Source organism: Linepithema humile, chromosome 8 (assembly GCF_040581485.1).
Source record: "Linepithema humile isolate Giens D197 chromosome 8, Lhum_UNIL_v1.0, whole genome shotgun sequence".
NCBI lineage: Eukaryota > Metazoa > Arthropoda > Insecta > Hymenoptera > Formicidae > Linepithema > Linepithema humile.
Genome location: NC_090135.1, coordinates 11139823 through 11159202, shown reverse-complemented (window position 1 = coordinate 11159202; position 19380 = coordinate 11139823). Strand labels below are relative to the sequence as shown.

The following is a 19380-nucleotide window of genomic DNA, read 5'->3' as shown; positions in this document are numbered from 1 at the left end:
TACGTATATAAAATCAACAATATTTCGTGAACTAAATTGAATTTTATTTTTTAATCTGAGATCTTTCAATTCTTAAGATGTCTTATTTTTAGATATTTTTGCAATTTTTGCAATGTGTCTTAGCTCTATAAATTTGGGAAATAAACTTATTTGTATTGCATTAAATCTTGAAAGATAGTAAAAATTTTAATCTTTATATTTTTTAATATAAAGATTTTTAATATAACGTAATCTTGAAGCTGAAATTCAAATTGAAATCTTGGAGCTTTTTCACGTTGACAAAAAACCGATGATTGAATAAAATGGTTAATATATTCACTAATTAAAGCAATTAAAGAATTTAAATGCAAAACGTCCAGTTGTTTATATTTTCCAAAATGTTTGAAAATTAAGTTACATTAATATTATTAGATTGAGAAAAACATTAAATTAAAAATATATTCAATTAATTAAATTAAAAGAGCTTAATGAATTACTTTCTGTAGCAAATTTTGCCATAAAGTTGAGAATCATAATCAAAAATACGTATTTTGTATTTAATATGTCATTTACATTTACGAATGACGATCTCACGCCATGAGCAAAGCTCATTGTCTATAAATGTCATGGTATGTCAATAAACGAAAATTCAAGCTAATGGTTGTTTATAATACTGCGTGTCATTTAATTAATTAAGCGCTGCGCGAACGCCATTACGGCTTTATCTGAAAATTTTTTTTTATAATTCTCTCGTCAACGAAAAAGAGAGGAAGAGAAAAAAGGAAAAAAAAATTGTGGTCTACTGTGTTATAATTCCTTAGATTGAATCATGCATTAATTAACGAACAAGTGTTCGCATAGTTTCGTGTTTCACGACTTTTATGTCAAACTTCATGTTTTCCCAATATGATTTCCGCAATTATTCTAGAAGAGGCAACTCTTAACTCTCTCTGAATGCAATTTTTTTTTTTTTTTTTTTGTCAGTCGCTAAACAAGTTTGTGTTTAACAAAAAGTCGCGTTAGTAATGCGCAGTTGTCGTTTCACCGAGAGACGTTTCTCGATTTGTTAAGTCCTTCGGAGGACTAGGAATTTATATAACCGGCCGCAGATTCATTGAACAATCTGTAGTGGTCGCTCTTTAAAGAGAACCGGGTCATAAAATGTGCTCCGTTCAAAGTAATCGTCCCCTCGATCGTCGCCATGAACCCGCTCGTTTCATTACTACTGCGACGACAGCATCCGAGTCGCTGCGGCTGACATGGCACGTGATGTACTACTGGCTCGACCAGGGAAACACGTTGTTCACCGCCATCGCCGCATTCCGGCGCGCTACACGACTGGCTGCTAGTAGTAAAACACGACGGCACGTTCAACGGCATGGCATGAGCGTGTTCGCAGTAGCCAGCTTCGTTTTTCACCGGACTGTTACGCCGATCCGCAACCTTATTTGTGGGGAATATACTCGCCTCCTGTTTTCTGTTCATCAGATAGGTGATAATTCAGAAATAAACGCAAAGTAGGACTTTAATCGGGTTTGCTGTCTAAAATGGCTTAAGACAAATTACATTGCAATACTCGGCGCACAATTTTTTATCGAAAATTGTCGGAGTGGTTATATTTTATTTTAGAATAATGTAAAACAAATATAGAGTATCGTCGGCCAAGCAAAAAGTCACTAATTGGCACTATAAAAATTTTAAAGGGAGAAATGCTTTTTATAATTTGGATTCTTTTGTGCAAAATTTTGTCATGTGTCTTGAAATAACAACTGTCTCATAATAATGGAAAATTGTAATTAATGTAAAAATTATTTCAACAAATTTTTATTTTATTGTTAATTCGTTAATCAAGTAAAATTCTCTTTTGTGCTTATTTTCTATGCGTATTGATTTCTACTAATCGTTCTTTTTACAACATAAAATATGTAACTAGTTGAAAAAATTTTTATTTAAATATAAACGTACCTATAGGTACGTTTATATTTAAATAAAAATTTTTCGCGAATAAATAATTCTTTATTATTTAAATGAAATTTTTCTCGTACGATCGATGATGTATAAAACTTTGCGTTTCCTAAATTCTGAAAATATTTTATTCTGTCCGTATTATATTAATGACTTCTTTCTCCTGAAAATATGTTTATCATAGAAATTATCAAGATCAACTTTGTGCTAATCAACTGAAGTTACAGAATAAGATTCATGTCGCACTATCTAAGAGAACTCGCCTCGCAAGAAACACTGTTCAGTCCAACGTCTGGCTTTTTGTTGCAACGACTTAGCATCCTAATGAGATTCTATATTCAGCACACCTCAAGCGAAATTTGCGCCATTAATTAGCTTTATACTCAAGTAAATCTTCGCTTGAAATATATTTTTAAAATTGTTAATGATAAATTACTTAATTATTTAATAACCTTTTAGTATTTCCTATTTAATATTTAAAAAAAAAAAAAAAAAAAATTAAAGATTTATAAAAATTTCGAAAAAAATCGTGGAAATTTAAATTTAAATAAAAACAAAAAAAAATTCAAACAAGTTTTAATATTTCTATTCACCTTCAATGTAAAATGTCTCTTCTTATTATAAACTTATTTGATAGCTTGTTTGCAAAGATAATTCGGCTTATCGCGGAGCGTTATTAAACTTATCCTCATTAAAGATGAATTATCCTACAAGAAAGACATATGCTTTTCGCTCTAGCAATAATTATCCTTGAAGATCGCTTATATAATACCGAGGTTGAGAATTAAGAGCGACTCGTTCGCTCGGCTCCGCCAAGACCCGCGTTCTATATTTCAGACGGCACTAATAGAAATTAGCTTGGCGACAATTATAGAAGAGAGCGCAGTTTAATGACCGCCATTTACGTCGTTGATGAACTACGCTCGTTCAGACGTAGGCATTGCGAGGATAATTGTTTAATAGTTGTCCCGATAATGATAATTGAGATTGTCAGAATAGATATATCTTGTTATTAGAAATATACGAGGTCTGACAAGAAAGTTTGTAAACTTTTTGCCCATTACCGACTTTTTTCACCTTTAAAGTAGTCTCTTTCCGACGCAATATATAAAAACTAATTTTTTCGCGCATGATAGCATTTCTGAAACTTATCTTTCGGGATCGCTTTTATGACTATCATCTTCGACGTCGAAATATCTCTCTTTTTTTTCACAGCCTAATCCTTATCGAACGCTGCGTATCATTTCATAGATTTCGAATTGAATTTCTTCTTCACTGAAAATTTAAGCCTTACTAAAAATTTCACAGTTGCTCTTAGCAAAATGTGTTCGCCGTCGCTTTCCAACAAAATACAAGAACATGTCACCGCAATAATTGCTCTGCTGAATTAGCCGGCGTCAGCCATAGTACTCGCTCTTAAGAGTTGATGTTACAACGAAACGTACATACTTTCTTCATAGAGGTACCACATGCTCAGAAAAAGAATGAGTTCGCAAACTTACTTGTCATACCACGTATACGCGTTCCTTCCGTTCGCTTCGTCATACTTCGCTTATAAAACAACGTACTATCGCAATCTCTCATCGCTTCCCGCTGGAATTTACGGTCTTTATAAATCTCAGCGCTGCGTGCAACGCTGCGAGTCGCGAAGGGAAAATGGAAACGGAATTTTCGCAGAGAAATGCAGCTCCCCGCGGTGGAAACTTTCCTCTCGCATTAATGTATCTCGCATTGTGTATCCTCGCGTGTCTCGCGCAGGATATTTCCCGTCTGCAGGCATCGCTCCCGTCCGCTCGCGAGAAATCTGCATTTCGTCCTCATTAGCCTAGTTCTTCGGCCGTTGCATGCATCGCGCATCCCGCAAGAATATGCCCGTTGACGAATTTTCCCACTCTCTCCCCTCCCGCTTTCTCGACGTACATGGAGTTCATTCCCGAATCTGTCCGGCGTAAAATTAGACGTCGCGGCGCCGGAAGAGCCGTGTTCGCCCCACGCCACGCGATTATGCATTGACTGACGGATTTCTGGGTCGCTGTCGCTTGTGCGAGAGAAAAATAATGTGACGGTGGCAGAAAGAGGGGAGTGGAAGCGGAAGAAAAGACATGTCGAACAAAAAGTCAAAAAAGGAAAGTCAATTGAGCGTGTTCTTTTTTCCGAAACCAATATCCGTATTTCCACTCTCATCCCGCTTTCATCCCGCTCTAAAGTAAAAATTCGACATTTTAATAAAATGTCAATCGGTAGATTTCAATCAGAAACACGTCACCAGGCGACGACGTCGTAGCCGCGATCGCTTGTCATTCGGAATAATCGGCGCATCGCGCCGACATCGGACTGACGGAAATCCCGGAGGCGTCATTGCTGCAGGATCGCCTTCCGCGTTTTTTGCGAAATATGCATTACCGCGCGCCACTCGCGGCGGGTCGGTTACGCGATGTAACCGCCCGCGATTCCCCGCATTTATTTTTTTTTTTTAGATTTATGAAGGAGAGATTGCCGTGACTATCGTTGAAACGTTGGAAAATGCGGCGCAAGAAGAGTGACAAGAGCGGACTAAATATTAAATTTTCGCCCTCGGAGTCTGTTCAGCTCCTCGCTTTTCGCCGATTAATTTTTGTTTCCCAATGCGTAGTGGTTTCATGTAGTATTTGATAACTATTTTGCGAAATAAGAGAGCGAGATTGAAAATTTGTATCATTTGATAGTAAATTACGAAAGAAATTTAATTTATAATCGTACTATAGATTTAAAGCGAATAATTTAATTAACTTGATTAATATTAATTTGATTTTAGCTTAATAATAACGCATAAGTAAGAAACAATATTAACGTTTACAATTAGTTAGAAATTAGTATAATTAAAAATTACGCGTTTGAATATAATTAAATTCACGTTTTTATGTATAATAAAGATAACAGCGCAGATATTTAATTAAAGATTATACTATATATGTTAATTTGATTAAAGATTGATTCTAATAGCCTGATTTTAACCGCCAATTGCAATTCTAACGTAGGTGTAAAAATCAACAAAAAAAAAAGCGCAACTATACAAATTAAAATTAAAAATATTTTTTATCTTATTCGTATACTATCTATCGTATTATAGAATTTTTGGGAAAAATATTTAAAAGCGAGTTGTCTATTAAAGTTAAATTTCAAAATCAGTTAAATCAAATTTGTCAGTATATATGGGGATGGAAAATAAAAAAGTATCTTTTATAAAAATTTTCTCTTTAACGCGTTTTTCTGCCCACCCTAACATTTAAAGGTTAGTTAAATGTCAACAATTTGCCGGCGTTGTTTTATAACTCTCTTCTCGCTGAAGAACGTGCGTCGCTTGCACGTTGTTAACTTCCCTCGCTGCTATATACAATATAAAGTGTATAATACAGAGAGTTGTGCTGCAAAATTTTGCATCAAATTTGTGCATTCTGTGCAACTACGGGTGCTACGATTTTAAATGATCGAAGGGGAGATCTAAGGGAAATTCAATAACCGTAGAAGCTGCCTCGAAGCTGGCTCGGCTATACAACACTCACCTGCACTCTTAAACATGGAACAACACGTTTTTCAGATTTGTTCTATATTTGCTCGCGGCCGTCGATCATCGGGAGATCGATCGGCTTTTTTCTGATCTGCCTGGCTCTTTTTTTGCAATCCCGACATGGCCGCTCGACACGGTGACGGGATCTATGTTTTGTTTTTATTTATTCAACGTTCTCCGTGAACATCCGTTTACCTGCTATTTCGCGTTGTTCCGGCTCTTGATTAATAGTGCATAGTTTCAAACAGTTCGAGGATTTAAGATTCTTGAAATCTAAGTTCTCTAAAAGTAATTACAAATTCGCTGAGATACAAATAATCACAATAAAATTATATTTTAATTTTAAAATAAATAAAACAGTTAATCTAAATTTATCGGAAGCGTTTTAGCTCAAATTTAAATGAATTAATATATCTCGGACAAAAATATATAAAAACTTATTTATTCTTCAAGTATTGAAAAAAAGAATTCAAAAACAGCAAGATCTTTGATTCAGAGAAATTCAATGCAGCCGGATGATTGAAGAAGTACACGAATAAAGAGCTAAAGAGACCGTCGCCGCCGGTGGTTTCGAGCGAGTGAACAGTAATTCTAACGCGCTTTCGGTCTCGTTTGCGTTGATCAAGTCCGGATTAAGTCGTCTCGCAGTGCTCTTTGCCTGTCGACCGGTTGACACGCGTAAAGGCTTTTAACGCCACTGATCGCAGGCTTTACGAGCAAACGAAAGGAACGGAATAAAGAGCGAATGGAGCGGCCGGGCCGGCTGAATTCCGCCGGTCGGCGCTCTCCTTTGATATACCCGGGCGCGTTTGAGAATGCAGGTCAGAGTTGGTGGTACGGAGAGGAGGTACTGAACTAACTTCTCCGCCGATAGTGCCCGAACGGCGGGGGAGTGCGAGAGCATGCTGTACAAGGTGATGCAGGGTAATGCCGCCTTACCGGGAACGCCGGCCCGTCAGGTGGCTGATGCAAGAGATACTCGCACGAGGATCTTGAAAATCTCAGTCCTGAAATCTGCACACGTGTTAGAAAGCTCGAGCAACAATAGTGTTTTAACAATAGCTCGATGGATCAAAAATTGATGGTTGAAAATCCGACGATTTGAGTATCAAAAGCGCAATATCCTCGAGTCTTTGGATTTTCGGATGTCTAGATTTTTAGATGTCATATTCTGGTTCTTTAAATTTCACAGATACTACGGCGTATTCAAATATTAAAATAGTTGAGAGTTCGGAAAATGCAAATTCTTTGAAAGATTCGAGAGTTTAAGAATTCTATGATAAAAATGTTAAAAATTAAATTAGATCATGTGAACGTTGCTTTGTTTAAAATTCTTTATTTAGAGGACTTTTAGTTTTCCAGATCCTTGTATTTGAAAATCCTTGAAATCTTGGGATTCTTAAACGTAAGAATCCTCGTAAAAGTCGTGTCTGTGTGACACAACACTAATTTATTCTTGGACTTCACAATACACGCCGAAGTTCTTCGTGGGTGCTTCTGGATCACCCTGTACAGGCTGCCAATATTAACTACGTGGGTGAAAGGCACATTTGCATGTACACACAGTGAAACGCGCATCGAGCGGCATATGAACGGGGATCGTTCGGGGAAAATCGGGGAGCCACAGATGTCTGCGAATCCTCCGGAGGAAATCGTGCATTCCACGTCCAGAACGGAAGCGCACGCCATTTTCATTCGGCGACCATTCTCCTGAAAGTTCGCCGAGATGTTCGCGAAACACGAAACTTCTCGCAAGCTCGCTCATGCTTGCTGAATCTACTTTCAGTAAAAGACATTTGTGTATACTGCAATTGAGAAACATATTTACCTTGCTTTTATACAATGACTGTAATTTAATAGTGTATAAATATGTAATTCAATTATGCAGCATAATTTGACAAGCAATAAACGTCTAAAGTAACGAATAAATAATTTCGCAATTTTGCGTATGTATTTTTTTTTTTTTTTTTTAATTTTTTGATCGAGTTTTTCTGCTTTTGCTTTGTTCACCAAAACAAGTTAGTGGTCGAGAATGTTAATCCGGAAGCATGATAAAATAATAAAACATTAAAACAATAAATGTTAAAATTATATCTCCACTAGAGGAGGAAATTAAAAAGAATTATACTGGGAAAATTCTGCCGCGGAAACTTTACACATAAAGGACTAAAAATATAGCGTAATAAATCCAGTATATTTTTGTCGAAATACCGGAAGCAATCGCGCGAAACGCTACGCGCACGGAAAGCTGGCTTTGAAATTTATATGGTGGCTACACGAGGGCGGATATCGAAGAGTGTTTTTACATTCCGTGGATAAAAATCGAAAAGTTCGAAATATCAAGAATTACGTATAACGATTGACGCGCACAACATTCAAGAATTTGACATTTTTGGATCAATTCCAAATTTAGTATTGGCGCCATTTTCTTGTTCCGCTATTCATAAAAACTCTCGTTCTTTTAAAATACAAAAATCTACGTCATTACACAGAATTTAATTCTCACGCGATAATGTTTATACGATTTATGTTTACGTTAATGCGAAAATAATGTCTGTATTTTGTTTTGCGTAAAAAAATTTATCACTTACATATAAATGTATTATTATTTTATAATGTAACGTAGTTTTTTTGGTCTTGAGAGATTATTAATTTGTTCCCTTAAAACGAGATATGTATCAAATATTTTTTGCTCGTGCAAATTTTACTTTTAAGAAATATAAAACTTTTTCATCATCGAGGTATCCTGAGAAAAATTTTGTTGACGCCCGTGGGAAAAACGCGGGGTGATGAAGGTTTGCAAATTGTATGCGTCGCGCAGGATAAAACTCGCGAAAGTTTTGCGCAACGCTTGGACGAGCAATCTTTTCCGACGACTTCGCATTCTTGGCGATGCCAACAGCCAAACCCACACGACGAAATTTCCGTGCTCGACCGTACGATACGGAGGCGTCGATCGCCCGGAGGGTGGATTTTATTATTTCTCGGGCGTCGTATTTCGTCGTTTACTACGGAAACGCGTCTCTCGCGAGGAATGCAGCTTGGCGTAAAGCGCAGATTGTTACGATCAATATTTGCCAGATGCACTTTCCTTAACGCGAACCGACCTCGCGGAAACCCTCGGCGTTTTATTGCGGCTGCTCTTGTTTTCATGTCGTTTATATTTTTATACATCTGTATACCACCAAGAATCATGTTAAAATTAGAATCTATCTCTGTTATTCGTGTACAATAATACAGTTGATATTTTTAGATAAAGATTGGCGCCAAATTGACAAATTTTTAGAACAAAACTTTAAAGAAAAGAAAAATTTTAATAATGGGATATATTTGGAAAAAAATAAAAAGCTAACATACTCGATCACTATATGATATATTATAATTCGGGATGTCAATACCTTGACGGCCGTTGTCACGTTTGTGACACTTCATTTTTGTAATATAACCAACTTTAATCTAAGCAAAAAATATGTTAAAGACGACTTGAGCGATGTTGCGAAAAAGTACTTACCGATAATGGATGAAAATTTACGCGCAAGGTGCGCGGCCGTCAAAGCGTTAGAAACGCAAATATCTTTCATAAATTTTCTTTACGGTATTCGTATTCTTATTCAGACGCTTTTACATGTTGCAAATTTCATTACGTATGTAGCGGTTTCTGTGGCGCGTTTTACGCCCATATAAATGAAATTATGGCGTCTGGTGTGAAGGACCATAAAAGGAAAGCTCGCGCGGAAGCATAACGTGACCACTTCTACCAGACGTCATTTCGATGCATCTGTGCGCATCAGATATTCCCCGTCGAACGTCCCGCTAATATCATCGCCAATCGCGTTATGCGTGCATGTGCATACGCTATGCAAGGCATCTTCGTATACGGGGTATTCCAGAAATCGCGTGCTTCCCTCGACCGCAGATATTCAAATTGATACAATACCGAGAATTACGGCCGGCTCTGTGTTTTAAAAATGTAAATGGATGAGGAAAAAAAAATAATTTATTACATTGAAATAGTAGTTAAATATATATTTTTTTTATCCGAGACGTTTAATATGAAAAATCGAAGCGCGACAGAATTGCGGTCGAGGAAAGGCGCGGCGCTCTGGAGCAGCCGGTATACGCGCAAAATAGGGCTTGTTAGCGAAAAATCGTCATCCCACCGTCTTGACGTAGTTGACGGTCTCGGCGGTCGCCTCGGTGAGGGCCCGGCGTAGTCGTGATCGTCGCACCTGCGACAGCGTACGTGGGCAGAGTACGACGCCCTGGCCGCCCTGTGTGCCGGAAGCGGCGCCAGCTGGGCCGGGCGCCATGGCCGTGGAGGTGGGCGCCGTCGCCGCCATCGTCGCCGAGGACGACTTGCACCACCATGGAAACTGGACGCGTTATACCGACAACACGTGGTTAATACACCTCTCCTTCCTGTCGCGACGGTCGCGCGGTGCACGGTGGACGACGAGACAGACAGCACAAGTGCAAGGCAAGTTTAAAGACAGACACGTTGGACGGACACGGGATCGGTTGCACCAACGATTATCGCGGCCAATTAATTCCGCTCGGGTCTCTGCTGTTGGAGCCCTTAATGGCGGCGACACACGAGTAGAGAAGATTTATTATACTCGTCAGCTGTGGCAACCTTGATTTGTGTGACGATGCTATTCAATCTTTACACACTTCCGTGAATACCCTTGGATGGCTGTAAGTTTACGGAGGAAAAAAATAATAAGGGACACAGTGTTAGGGCGAGGGTATCACAAAGTGTGAGGGTGAGACAATAAACTTGATTAGCCACATTTTGGAACCCTAAAGGAGTCGAATAAAGAGCGATATCAAAGTACAGTAAACGCAGATCCATTTGACGTACTTGAGTACTTCTTATTATTTCTTTCCTCCATGACTAACTCTGATTGACTAACGCTAATTCAGCCCTAATTACGACGGAAACAAAGAAAATTTAGTTGACCTTAGTTTCTCATGATGATGCAACTGAGCTTGAAGGTCAGTTGCATTGACAGTGTAAATTAACAAATTGCTAGTCTTTTTTCTATGTCTTCTATGATAAACATTTAGATTTTAATTAACATTCAAAGAATAAATATATGCTGAGAAAAATATTATTTTAATTTAGAAAATAAGTCCAAAATATAAAAATATTTTCAGTCTGACCTTTGATGTCTTTTTTCACTAATTCAATAGTATTGATTTTATTTTATCTTATTCTTAATTCTAAATATAATAGGACTTTGCAATATAAAAGTTTACGTTTGAACTAATAAAAGATTAGAAAAATAATTATAATATCGAGAAGAAAAATTGAATTAAATTACAGTAACGCTAAATAACTGATTAACTGATTAATATCGTCCGTAAAAAACTTTTCACATAAACCAACTTTTTTAAGAGAAACAAAACTCTCTCAAACTCCATTAATCTCGTATATAAGAGATAATATTTTTTTAATGAATAATGTGATTTTTTGACACCAAAAAGTTGTGTTTGTACAACGGGGTGAAATCTATCACAACCTAATTTTCACTTATTAAATTTATCACACAGGAGGCTTTTTTCCGACAAAAAGATAACCTTACTTAACTGGCGGATAATGAACTCTAAATTCCTGCTAAATAAACGTAGCTGTTTCACAAACGCGGAGAAGGAGAATTCATTTAAGCGCTATTAACCAACGGTGATAAGTTGGTCCGACTATTATTTCTTGTCGCCGACTCTCTACTCCTTACAAGGATCATTGTCTTCGCTATAACAAAGATAAACAGGATTTAGTTAACCGCGGTAAGTGGTAACCGACGTTGGTGCAACCAGCCCAGAAATATGACGGATAGGCGACGATTTCTCTCCCGCGCGGCTCACGGCGTGCGAGAGAGACGTCTCTCTTTATCTTCCTCTTCATCTCGGCTCGTCCTGACGCGCTCGCGCGGGGCTTTCTACCTTCGTTGTTCCTAAACAAGCGCTCGTCATCTACGCCGACTACTGGCTCCGACGCTACTGACTAGACTAATGGTTGTTGATCTACACGAAATCAGCAGAGAGGCAAGTTGAGTACGCGCGTTACTTGTTGCGAAGTGACAAACACTAACCGTCGTAACGAGCTCGTAACACGATGGAAGTACTGTAATTGCATTCTCACAAACGACGCTTTCTGGCGCTACACTAGTATTGCCGTGTGTTCCCCAAATGTTGTATTCGCGTGCAACACAAATACACCGCCATTCAACCGGAATCAAAGCACTAGGGAGAAATCTACGTTCGAATCTTGTGGATTTTAGATCTACGATTTCTGTATTCGACAAGCTCGATTAAAGAATGTTATTATTACATCCCATTGAATTAATAATATTCAAAGTATAAGTTAACATTCTTCTTCTTTTCATATCAAATGATAAAATTATTTAAATAAATCAAGCTTCTCTCCGCATTCCACACTTCGCGGTCAAACAAATATAAACTAGCGGAGAAGCAGCGCAAAGGAAGAAATAGTAAATTCAATGAAAATACAGAGATAAATTATACGGAGATTTATATGTAAAGCTCTTAAAGTAGCTCATTTCGTTTATTTACACGGCAAATTTCGATTTTAACCGACATTTAAACAATAAGCACGTGTTCAGAAAAAATTTTTTTTAATCTAAAAACTGAGAAAAATTTAACATTTTTTAGTCTGACTGTGATAACTTTTTCTACTCGGCAATATTTTTTAATTTATTATTAATTATTAATACAATATATACCTTCTACGACAAAAATGTAGGCTTTAATTAACATTTAAAGGATAAGTGCATGCACAGAAAAAATTTTTTAAATCTAAAAACTGAGAAAAATTTAACATTTTTTTAGTCTATGATGACTTTTTCCACTCGGCAATATTTTTTAATTTATTATTAATTGTAAATGTAATATATGTTTTCTACGGTAAAAATTTAGGCTTTAATTAGCATTTGAAAGATAAGTGCATGCAGAGAAAAAATTGTTTTAATTTAAAAAATAAGTTAAAAATAGAAATATTTTTTAGTCTGACCTTTGATGCTTTTTTTCACTGATTCAACGGTATTTTTATTTTATTATTAACTTTATGTTTAATAAGTTTCTCGCGACAAAAGTCTGGGTTTCATTAACATTCAAAAAATAAGAAAACGTTCAGAAAAAAATTGTTTAAGACTAAGAAATAAAATAAATCAAATTTTTATAGAAATTCTGACTTTTGATAGTTTTTTCTACTGAAAAATCGACAGTATTTTTATTATTGATTTGAAATACAATAGGGTGTATAATATTTCAGCAATCTCTGATTTCATTGAACAACGGTTACTCTATTTCTGCGTATTACTATGATATATTGCGTCAGAGAGGATCATCTGTCCCAGTACAGCAATATGGTCAGCATGGTGAAATATATTTGAAAAATATATCGGTTTACGCAAACTGATATACCCATGTAATCTTTCTATATATTCCAAACATGCTTTGTGCCTTTGCCGCAGGCTAGATGCTGCACGCGAGTACCCACTTGTTCGTAGTCAACGACAACTCAAGTAGAAGGCAAGTTGCTAAGCAAGCGGGCGCATAGAAAGCCCTTGTATCATTGGTTATGCTTGGCTATTCGCTTGTTACGCCCGACATCTCGAGTTCAAGCATCTTACAATAGCCATCCTATTTGATTCGTTCAAACAAGCAACATGTGAGTAAACTAGAATCTCAATTTGCTCGAAAAGTTTCTCCTAACGTCATTAATACTTGTTCACTTCCGGCTAATGTATTGTCAAAAATTTCTTATCGTGCTCTTAATTCTGTCCAATTTAAAGTTAACAAATTATTAATTATCAATTGTGTTACGATTTTTATCTTACCAAGAAAAACTACTTAGACTGTTAATTATTATACTTTATGATTGACATTTTGTGATTTAGAAAGGTAAAGTATTTTAAACCAACATTTGTTCTCTTTAATAATCTACACATTCTGAAATCGATTATTTGGCTTCGTTTTTAGCCCTCGGGCGCTACAACTCTCCAGATATACTCGTACATCAATGCTCTTATGCATTAATCCAAACTCGTTATCCGCTTCAAGAAGCAAATATATAATCCTCCCACCGAATTGCCTCTCCGCTGACTTCGTCAGCGATAAACCGACTTAGAGGATTGCTACGGAATAAAAAGTATGGACGAATCGGGGAAACGAACGCCGAGGAGAGCACTCGGAGGTGCTCGATGAGGTTTGAAAGGGAAAGAGGATAAAGTGTGGATGTAATGTCGAAGAGATTGTTCGCCGGAAGTGGCAAGTTCGAAGTGGCGGTTGATCCGCGCGAAGAAGTCGAGAGCGAGAAATACTTTTACGGAAATGTGAAATTCCGTTGCGTCATATGGATTTACGACGTTGATGCCGCGGTAAGTGGAGGCAAGAGAGAGAAAGAAGGAGAGGCGCACTGGACGAAGGACACCAATTGATTGGCGTTTCTAATCTTATCGGCGGCACGCCACTTCCGCACCGGGGAGCTGTCGCCCGTGCGTGAGACGAAGGACCGGCGATTAACTCTTCGGACGCCGGAAGAGCAAATTTGGTTTCGAGTTAAACCCGTCGACTCTAACGGGCTGAGAAGCGTGAGCCCCAGTCATGTGACGGGTGTCATGAAATCCTCTTTTTCAGAAACGAGAAAAAAATTCCTCTACATTTTGCTAACTTCCAGATTTCAGCGTCACACATTTTAAGGAACATACATGCCGCAAAAACCGGTCTAATCCTATTAAATCCTACTAAATCCTATCGCGTTTAATCCTATTAAAGCGCTAGTAATTTAAGTTATTAAGATTCTGTTTAAATGGAAAACAAGGTTCGACTGCTATTTGCAGTTCTGAATTTAATTCAATTACACGGATACGAAGGATAGTATTGTCTCGCGCGCTAAATCGCGTGCAATGAGACGGATCGTTAATATACATTGCGTCAAGCTGAGAGTATTGAGATTCTCGAAGAGGCCTAACGCATATTGAAGCAACGGAATAACATATAAGACAAGAAACAACCCCATCTCCTCGATTCGGAAACATTAATGTGAAGAGTCACGTTCGCGCGGAATCATCACGAGGGATGAGTTTTTCTCACAGAGACTAATATCCTCATCGAAGGGGATGAAATCACCTTTCGCCACAATTTCAGAACCTTTTTTTTTGCAAGATGAGAGGCTGGCCAGTCGATTGCGAACGTAATGGAACTCGACACGCGATTATGTACGTTTTTGTGGACGATCGAAGTCGACTCCGGAATAAAGATTATTCTTATCTTCGTAGAATCGAACGTAATTCAATCTGAGAGCGCTCGAATGTTTTAATCTCGTTATTCAACTGACGTAAGAATATCAGCACTTCATAACAATGTTAGAGAATATATTTTGAATTAAAACATAAATTATGAATTTTCTGCCCGCGGCAATCTAACAAAAGCTCATAAAATAAAATGTGAGATAAGGGAAGACTTGGTATAATCGATCTTGATTCTCGCATTGTGTAAATGTGTGTAAATGACTTCGCGGGCGTTTCATCTTCGTCATAATTAATATTTGCAATATGCTCAGTGCGATGAAAAATTACAGCTAACGTCTCTCTCCATTTGCCCGCTCGTTTTATCCGCGCAGCGCAAAATTAATGCGCGTAATAACCGCGTCCGGGACGAAGAAACCGAGACATTGATTAAGTTTTCTCTCGCTTAATTAGCCGCGTCCCGCTAATTACCGGCCATCCACTCGTTCCACGGGACCAGGTAATCCGTCGCGCGCAAGTTTTCCACGAGCGCGAAGTCATGCGGGCTGACTGAGACGCGGCTCTGACGACCAATCGACCGGAGAGAGTGATCGACCAAGTTCTGGACGAGCGCGACTACGAAGGCGTAAAGTAAACTGCTACGCTATTCGCTCTCCGCGCGATGGATGCTGCAATTCGAAAGCAATCCGTCGAAGAAGGGAGAACCAGTCGCGGCGATTCGAGAGCGAACAAGTGGAAGGCTGCAAATTTTATCGAAGGATATTCTAATCGTGAAATTTCCTCGTTCGTCTTTTTGTAGAACGTAACGTGCCCCAAGAGAGAAGACTCGTTTCCTGTACATATATTATTACGCACGCGAATCAAATTAAGCCATTTTTTATCGTTCTTTCGAATTTTCACGGAACATGTAATATACAAGTGCTATTAAATCATTTGTTTCGAATCGCTCGACTGGCTTTCCATTAACGCGCGTAAGAGTGACGTAACAAACGAAACAATTATACATAACGAAACAATTATACATAAATTGGCCGATCAACTTTCAATTAGCGCTTTTAGATTGACGATTGTTAAATCGCAGTATTGCCGTCAATTAGTAATAAATGATTAATAACTTAAACCCACACACGTTTTCGAATCGCGAAACTCTCGACAGTTAGATGTAGATTTTATCATCTCTATTTTTCCGATCGATTACGGACGCGCGGCTATTCGCATCGGCGATCTCGCGGAAATATAGTTTGGTGTGCGAAGCGGCTGAAAGTTATCCTTATGCAAATGCTCGACTATTATCCTTGCGGGACGGGTGCGAAATTAAAAGTTTCACGGGCTAATGTATGCGGAACGCGCAATGAAAGATTCAGATTCAGGGCCCGCAGAGGCCGGCTCGCGGGCAGATCCTTTGTGTTTAATCTCGCATAATGAGAGGAGCGTCCCCGAGACAAATAGAAAACCGATGCGGAAGTTTCCCCGGGAAACTCGCCGAACAAGTCGAGCGTCTCATCGCGCTTATGTGCACCCCGTTTCGCACAGCTGCTTAATGATTAATGAACTAATGAAGATTAATGTGATTCGGCATTAACGATCTACTTTTTATTATTACTCTATTGATTTAAAGAAGACAGATTTTCAACATTTTTTTCTTTTTTTGTAATTGCATTGTATAGAAGAACTCTGAATTTTATAAAATCTAGTAGAAAACAAAGATTCACTTAAAATATTATCGCGTGCAATTTCTTGCAGCTAAAAAGAGCTGCTTAAAAAATTACAACTTAGCGTCCAATTTGAAAAAGTAACTTCCCTTGTCCAAACAATTTCGCCCATTTACAAACTCGCACCGGCGGAAGCTCGCTTGCGAATCAAGAAATGATCCAAATGTCTGATGCTCAGACGATTAAAGTAATTTGCGAAAAGGAGATACAGACGCAACCAATAGTAATTACGTGTGATCGCATAAGCGCAGGGCAGCGAAAATCTCGCGTATCTCGAAAACACTTTCGTCCGGTCGTTAGGCAAGAGATAGAATTTCTGAAAATGATGATGTACATCCGACATGTAAGAGCCGACCATGATATGCACTGCGAAATGCAGATATGTATCTCGCGCATGCACGCCTGCGGCTGTTTGCTGTCATCTTTGCATTTTGGACTAGCAATTTCGTGTAGATTTGTTCTGGAGAGTTATTGTTTATCTTGGAGAATTTTCTCTATAATTTAATTCGCGATTTTATTGTAATTTAATGTTGCACGTGTTGCTAAATGCCGCAAGGTATTAAGCAATGAAGATCGTAATGGATACACGTCGCAGATTCCTCTCGCAGATGGAACGCTCTAAGGCATAAACTAGTTTGTCGAAAGCTGGCGTCAGACCGTGCGCGTGTTCAAAATTCGCGATTCGTGATTCGCGATGCGTAGTAATTCGCGGAAATTCGTCGTTTGCCAGTTGTGGACTCACCACATTGTTCGTGAATCATGCCTCGGCTGCTATACGCGCATTTATTGTTCTCTTTCAGTCGATTAGAAATGAAAATAGATGAACAGATTTTTGATACGAATCTATGATAATCTATGATACGAATCTGTGATATTAATGTAGCGGAAGAAAAAATTGAAAGAAATTTTTTGATAATATTACAATGACATGCATAATTTATCATTTTATGAATTTGAATAGAAAAAATCGCATTGACAAATTTGCGTGAATAACAAAAATATGTATGTGTGTGTGCAATAAAAAAAATATATGTATATTACACACATTTTCATCATTGCACTGAAAGTTTTATTAATAATATTTCTATATGCAATTTTTTTCACTGTTGTATGTCATATCGAAATAAAAATCCTGCTACAATAAAAATTTCGTAATCCCATTTTTCAGGAAACAATCGGTATATTTGTAATTGTCAGGTGGAAAAATAACAGATTGGTGTATTTTTACAACTAACTAATTGTAAGCAGAATTTAAAACGGCTGCATCTAACATAAACTATTTCAGATCGAAGTAGCGATAAGAGAAACGAGAATTTGAAACGTGAAAACCGCGTGAAAAATCCCGGAGACGTAGTTTTCAAAGAGAAATACAATTCCGAACTGTGAAATTCGATTTTCGCAGCCGCAAAAAAAAATGCGCTGGTCGCGCATTCAAATTTATAATAATTAGAAACATGAAACCAGCGGAAAAGAGACATGTGCGACAGCTATCGTCCGTACGTGATCAAAATGCAAAGCAAAGCATCGCTATACGAACATGCTCTTTCGAAAATTCCCTGACATTTCCATTCTTTTCTAATAATAAACCGTTTAATGCCGTCCTTAATGCCGACGCAATAAATTAATAATGTTTTAAATCATTATTTTACACAATCCTACAACTCAATAATAAATTTTGGGCAAATAAATTAGAAGAGCTATTACGATAATTTGTAAATACCAGCAAAATGAAATTTACACTATAAAATTTATTAAATTATTAAATTTATTTATCAATTTAGTTTAAAATAATATTATCGATGCAAATAAATTGAAACAACGATCGATCGGTCAAGAATGCAGATACAGCAATGTCATTTATACCTACATCACATGCTGAGAAATTTATTTTGATTAGTCAACTCTGCATTTCTCAGCGATTACCCAACTCGTGGAAAATGTCAAGGGGTTCTCGTCGTAGCGAATCTCCGTGGCATGCATGAGGACGTACCCTGGTTGGCCATCGGCCAAAAACACCAACGGGAGCCTCACACCGCCGGAAGGATCCTCACCCCTCGGCGTTTCCATGCGCCAAGGAGACATAATTAAACTAACAATGTCGCGAGAGCCGCTGCCGCTACTCCCCACTACGACCTTTTCATCCTCATTTTACGACGTGAATCTCGTTTAATGATGACACAAAATTTCGGTTTGCGCTTTCGCCAACCGAGAGGGGACTTCCACTCAGAATTAAGCAAATTATATAGCTAGGAAAAAATAGAGCGAGGCTGACGCACACGTGGCGTCCCAGAAAAGACGAGAACTCGTTCAGTCGTGCAAATTGTGCTCGAGTAATTGTTGAAAGAAGTTTAATGTACAAAGGTTGATTAGAAGGGTATTTAATGTTAAAAATAAAAATTCGATTTTGACATTACAACTATTTGAGCTACGAAAAAGAATACTAAAATAATACACAATTCTTATTACATATTTACATAGTTCGATAATGTAAAGAAATTTATATACAATAATTTTCCCAAAATTCTTTTTCTTTTTTCAGAAACTTATTTATATATTTTCAAAAACCATGCTATTGATATATCGATGAAAATACTCGAAATGGTCTCAAATAAAATTCTTTCAAAAATTTTGTACCGATGAAAAAATTAAAAAACATGTAATATTAAAAAAAAATTTTTTTTTAAATTTTAAAGTTTATTAACAATCAACAAACTCATATAAAGTAAATAACAATGCAGATGTTAAACGGTATTTATGCACTCAAACGTGTGGCGCAAAATTGTTTTAACGAGCCTGTTGCACGATTGTTGGAGCATACAAACGTAAAATCAATAATATAAATACTTAGCGCCAACATGTTTGCGCCAATTTATTTGTGTCAGCATGTTTGAGCATATAAATAAAGCTA

At 37.5% G+C, this 19380-nt stretch overlaps 1 protein-coding gene across 4 annotated transcripts in view; it reads right to left on the bottom strand.

Annotated features, from left to right (window-relative positions):
• SK (small conductance calcium-activated potassium channel) overlaps positions 1 to 19380 on the bottom strand; it is a 156285-nt gene that overhangs the window by 85231 nt on the left and 51674 nt on the right. For 2 of the 4 annotated variants that reach the window (XM_012369729.2, XM_067360473.1), the window contains one exon: positions 9652 to 9864. The exons of the other annotated variants lie outside the window; for them this stretch is intronic. In XM_012369729.2, coding sequence (XP_012225152.1) covers positions 9652 to 9864 — 213 coding nt within the window. The remainder of the gene's footprint in view (positions 1 to 9651; positions 9865 to 19380) is intronic. 4 annotated transcript variants of the gene reach the window in all.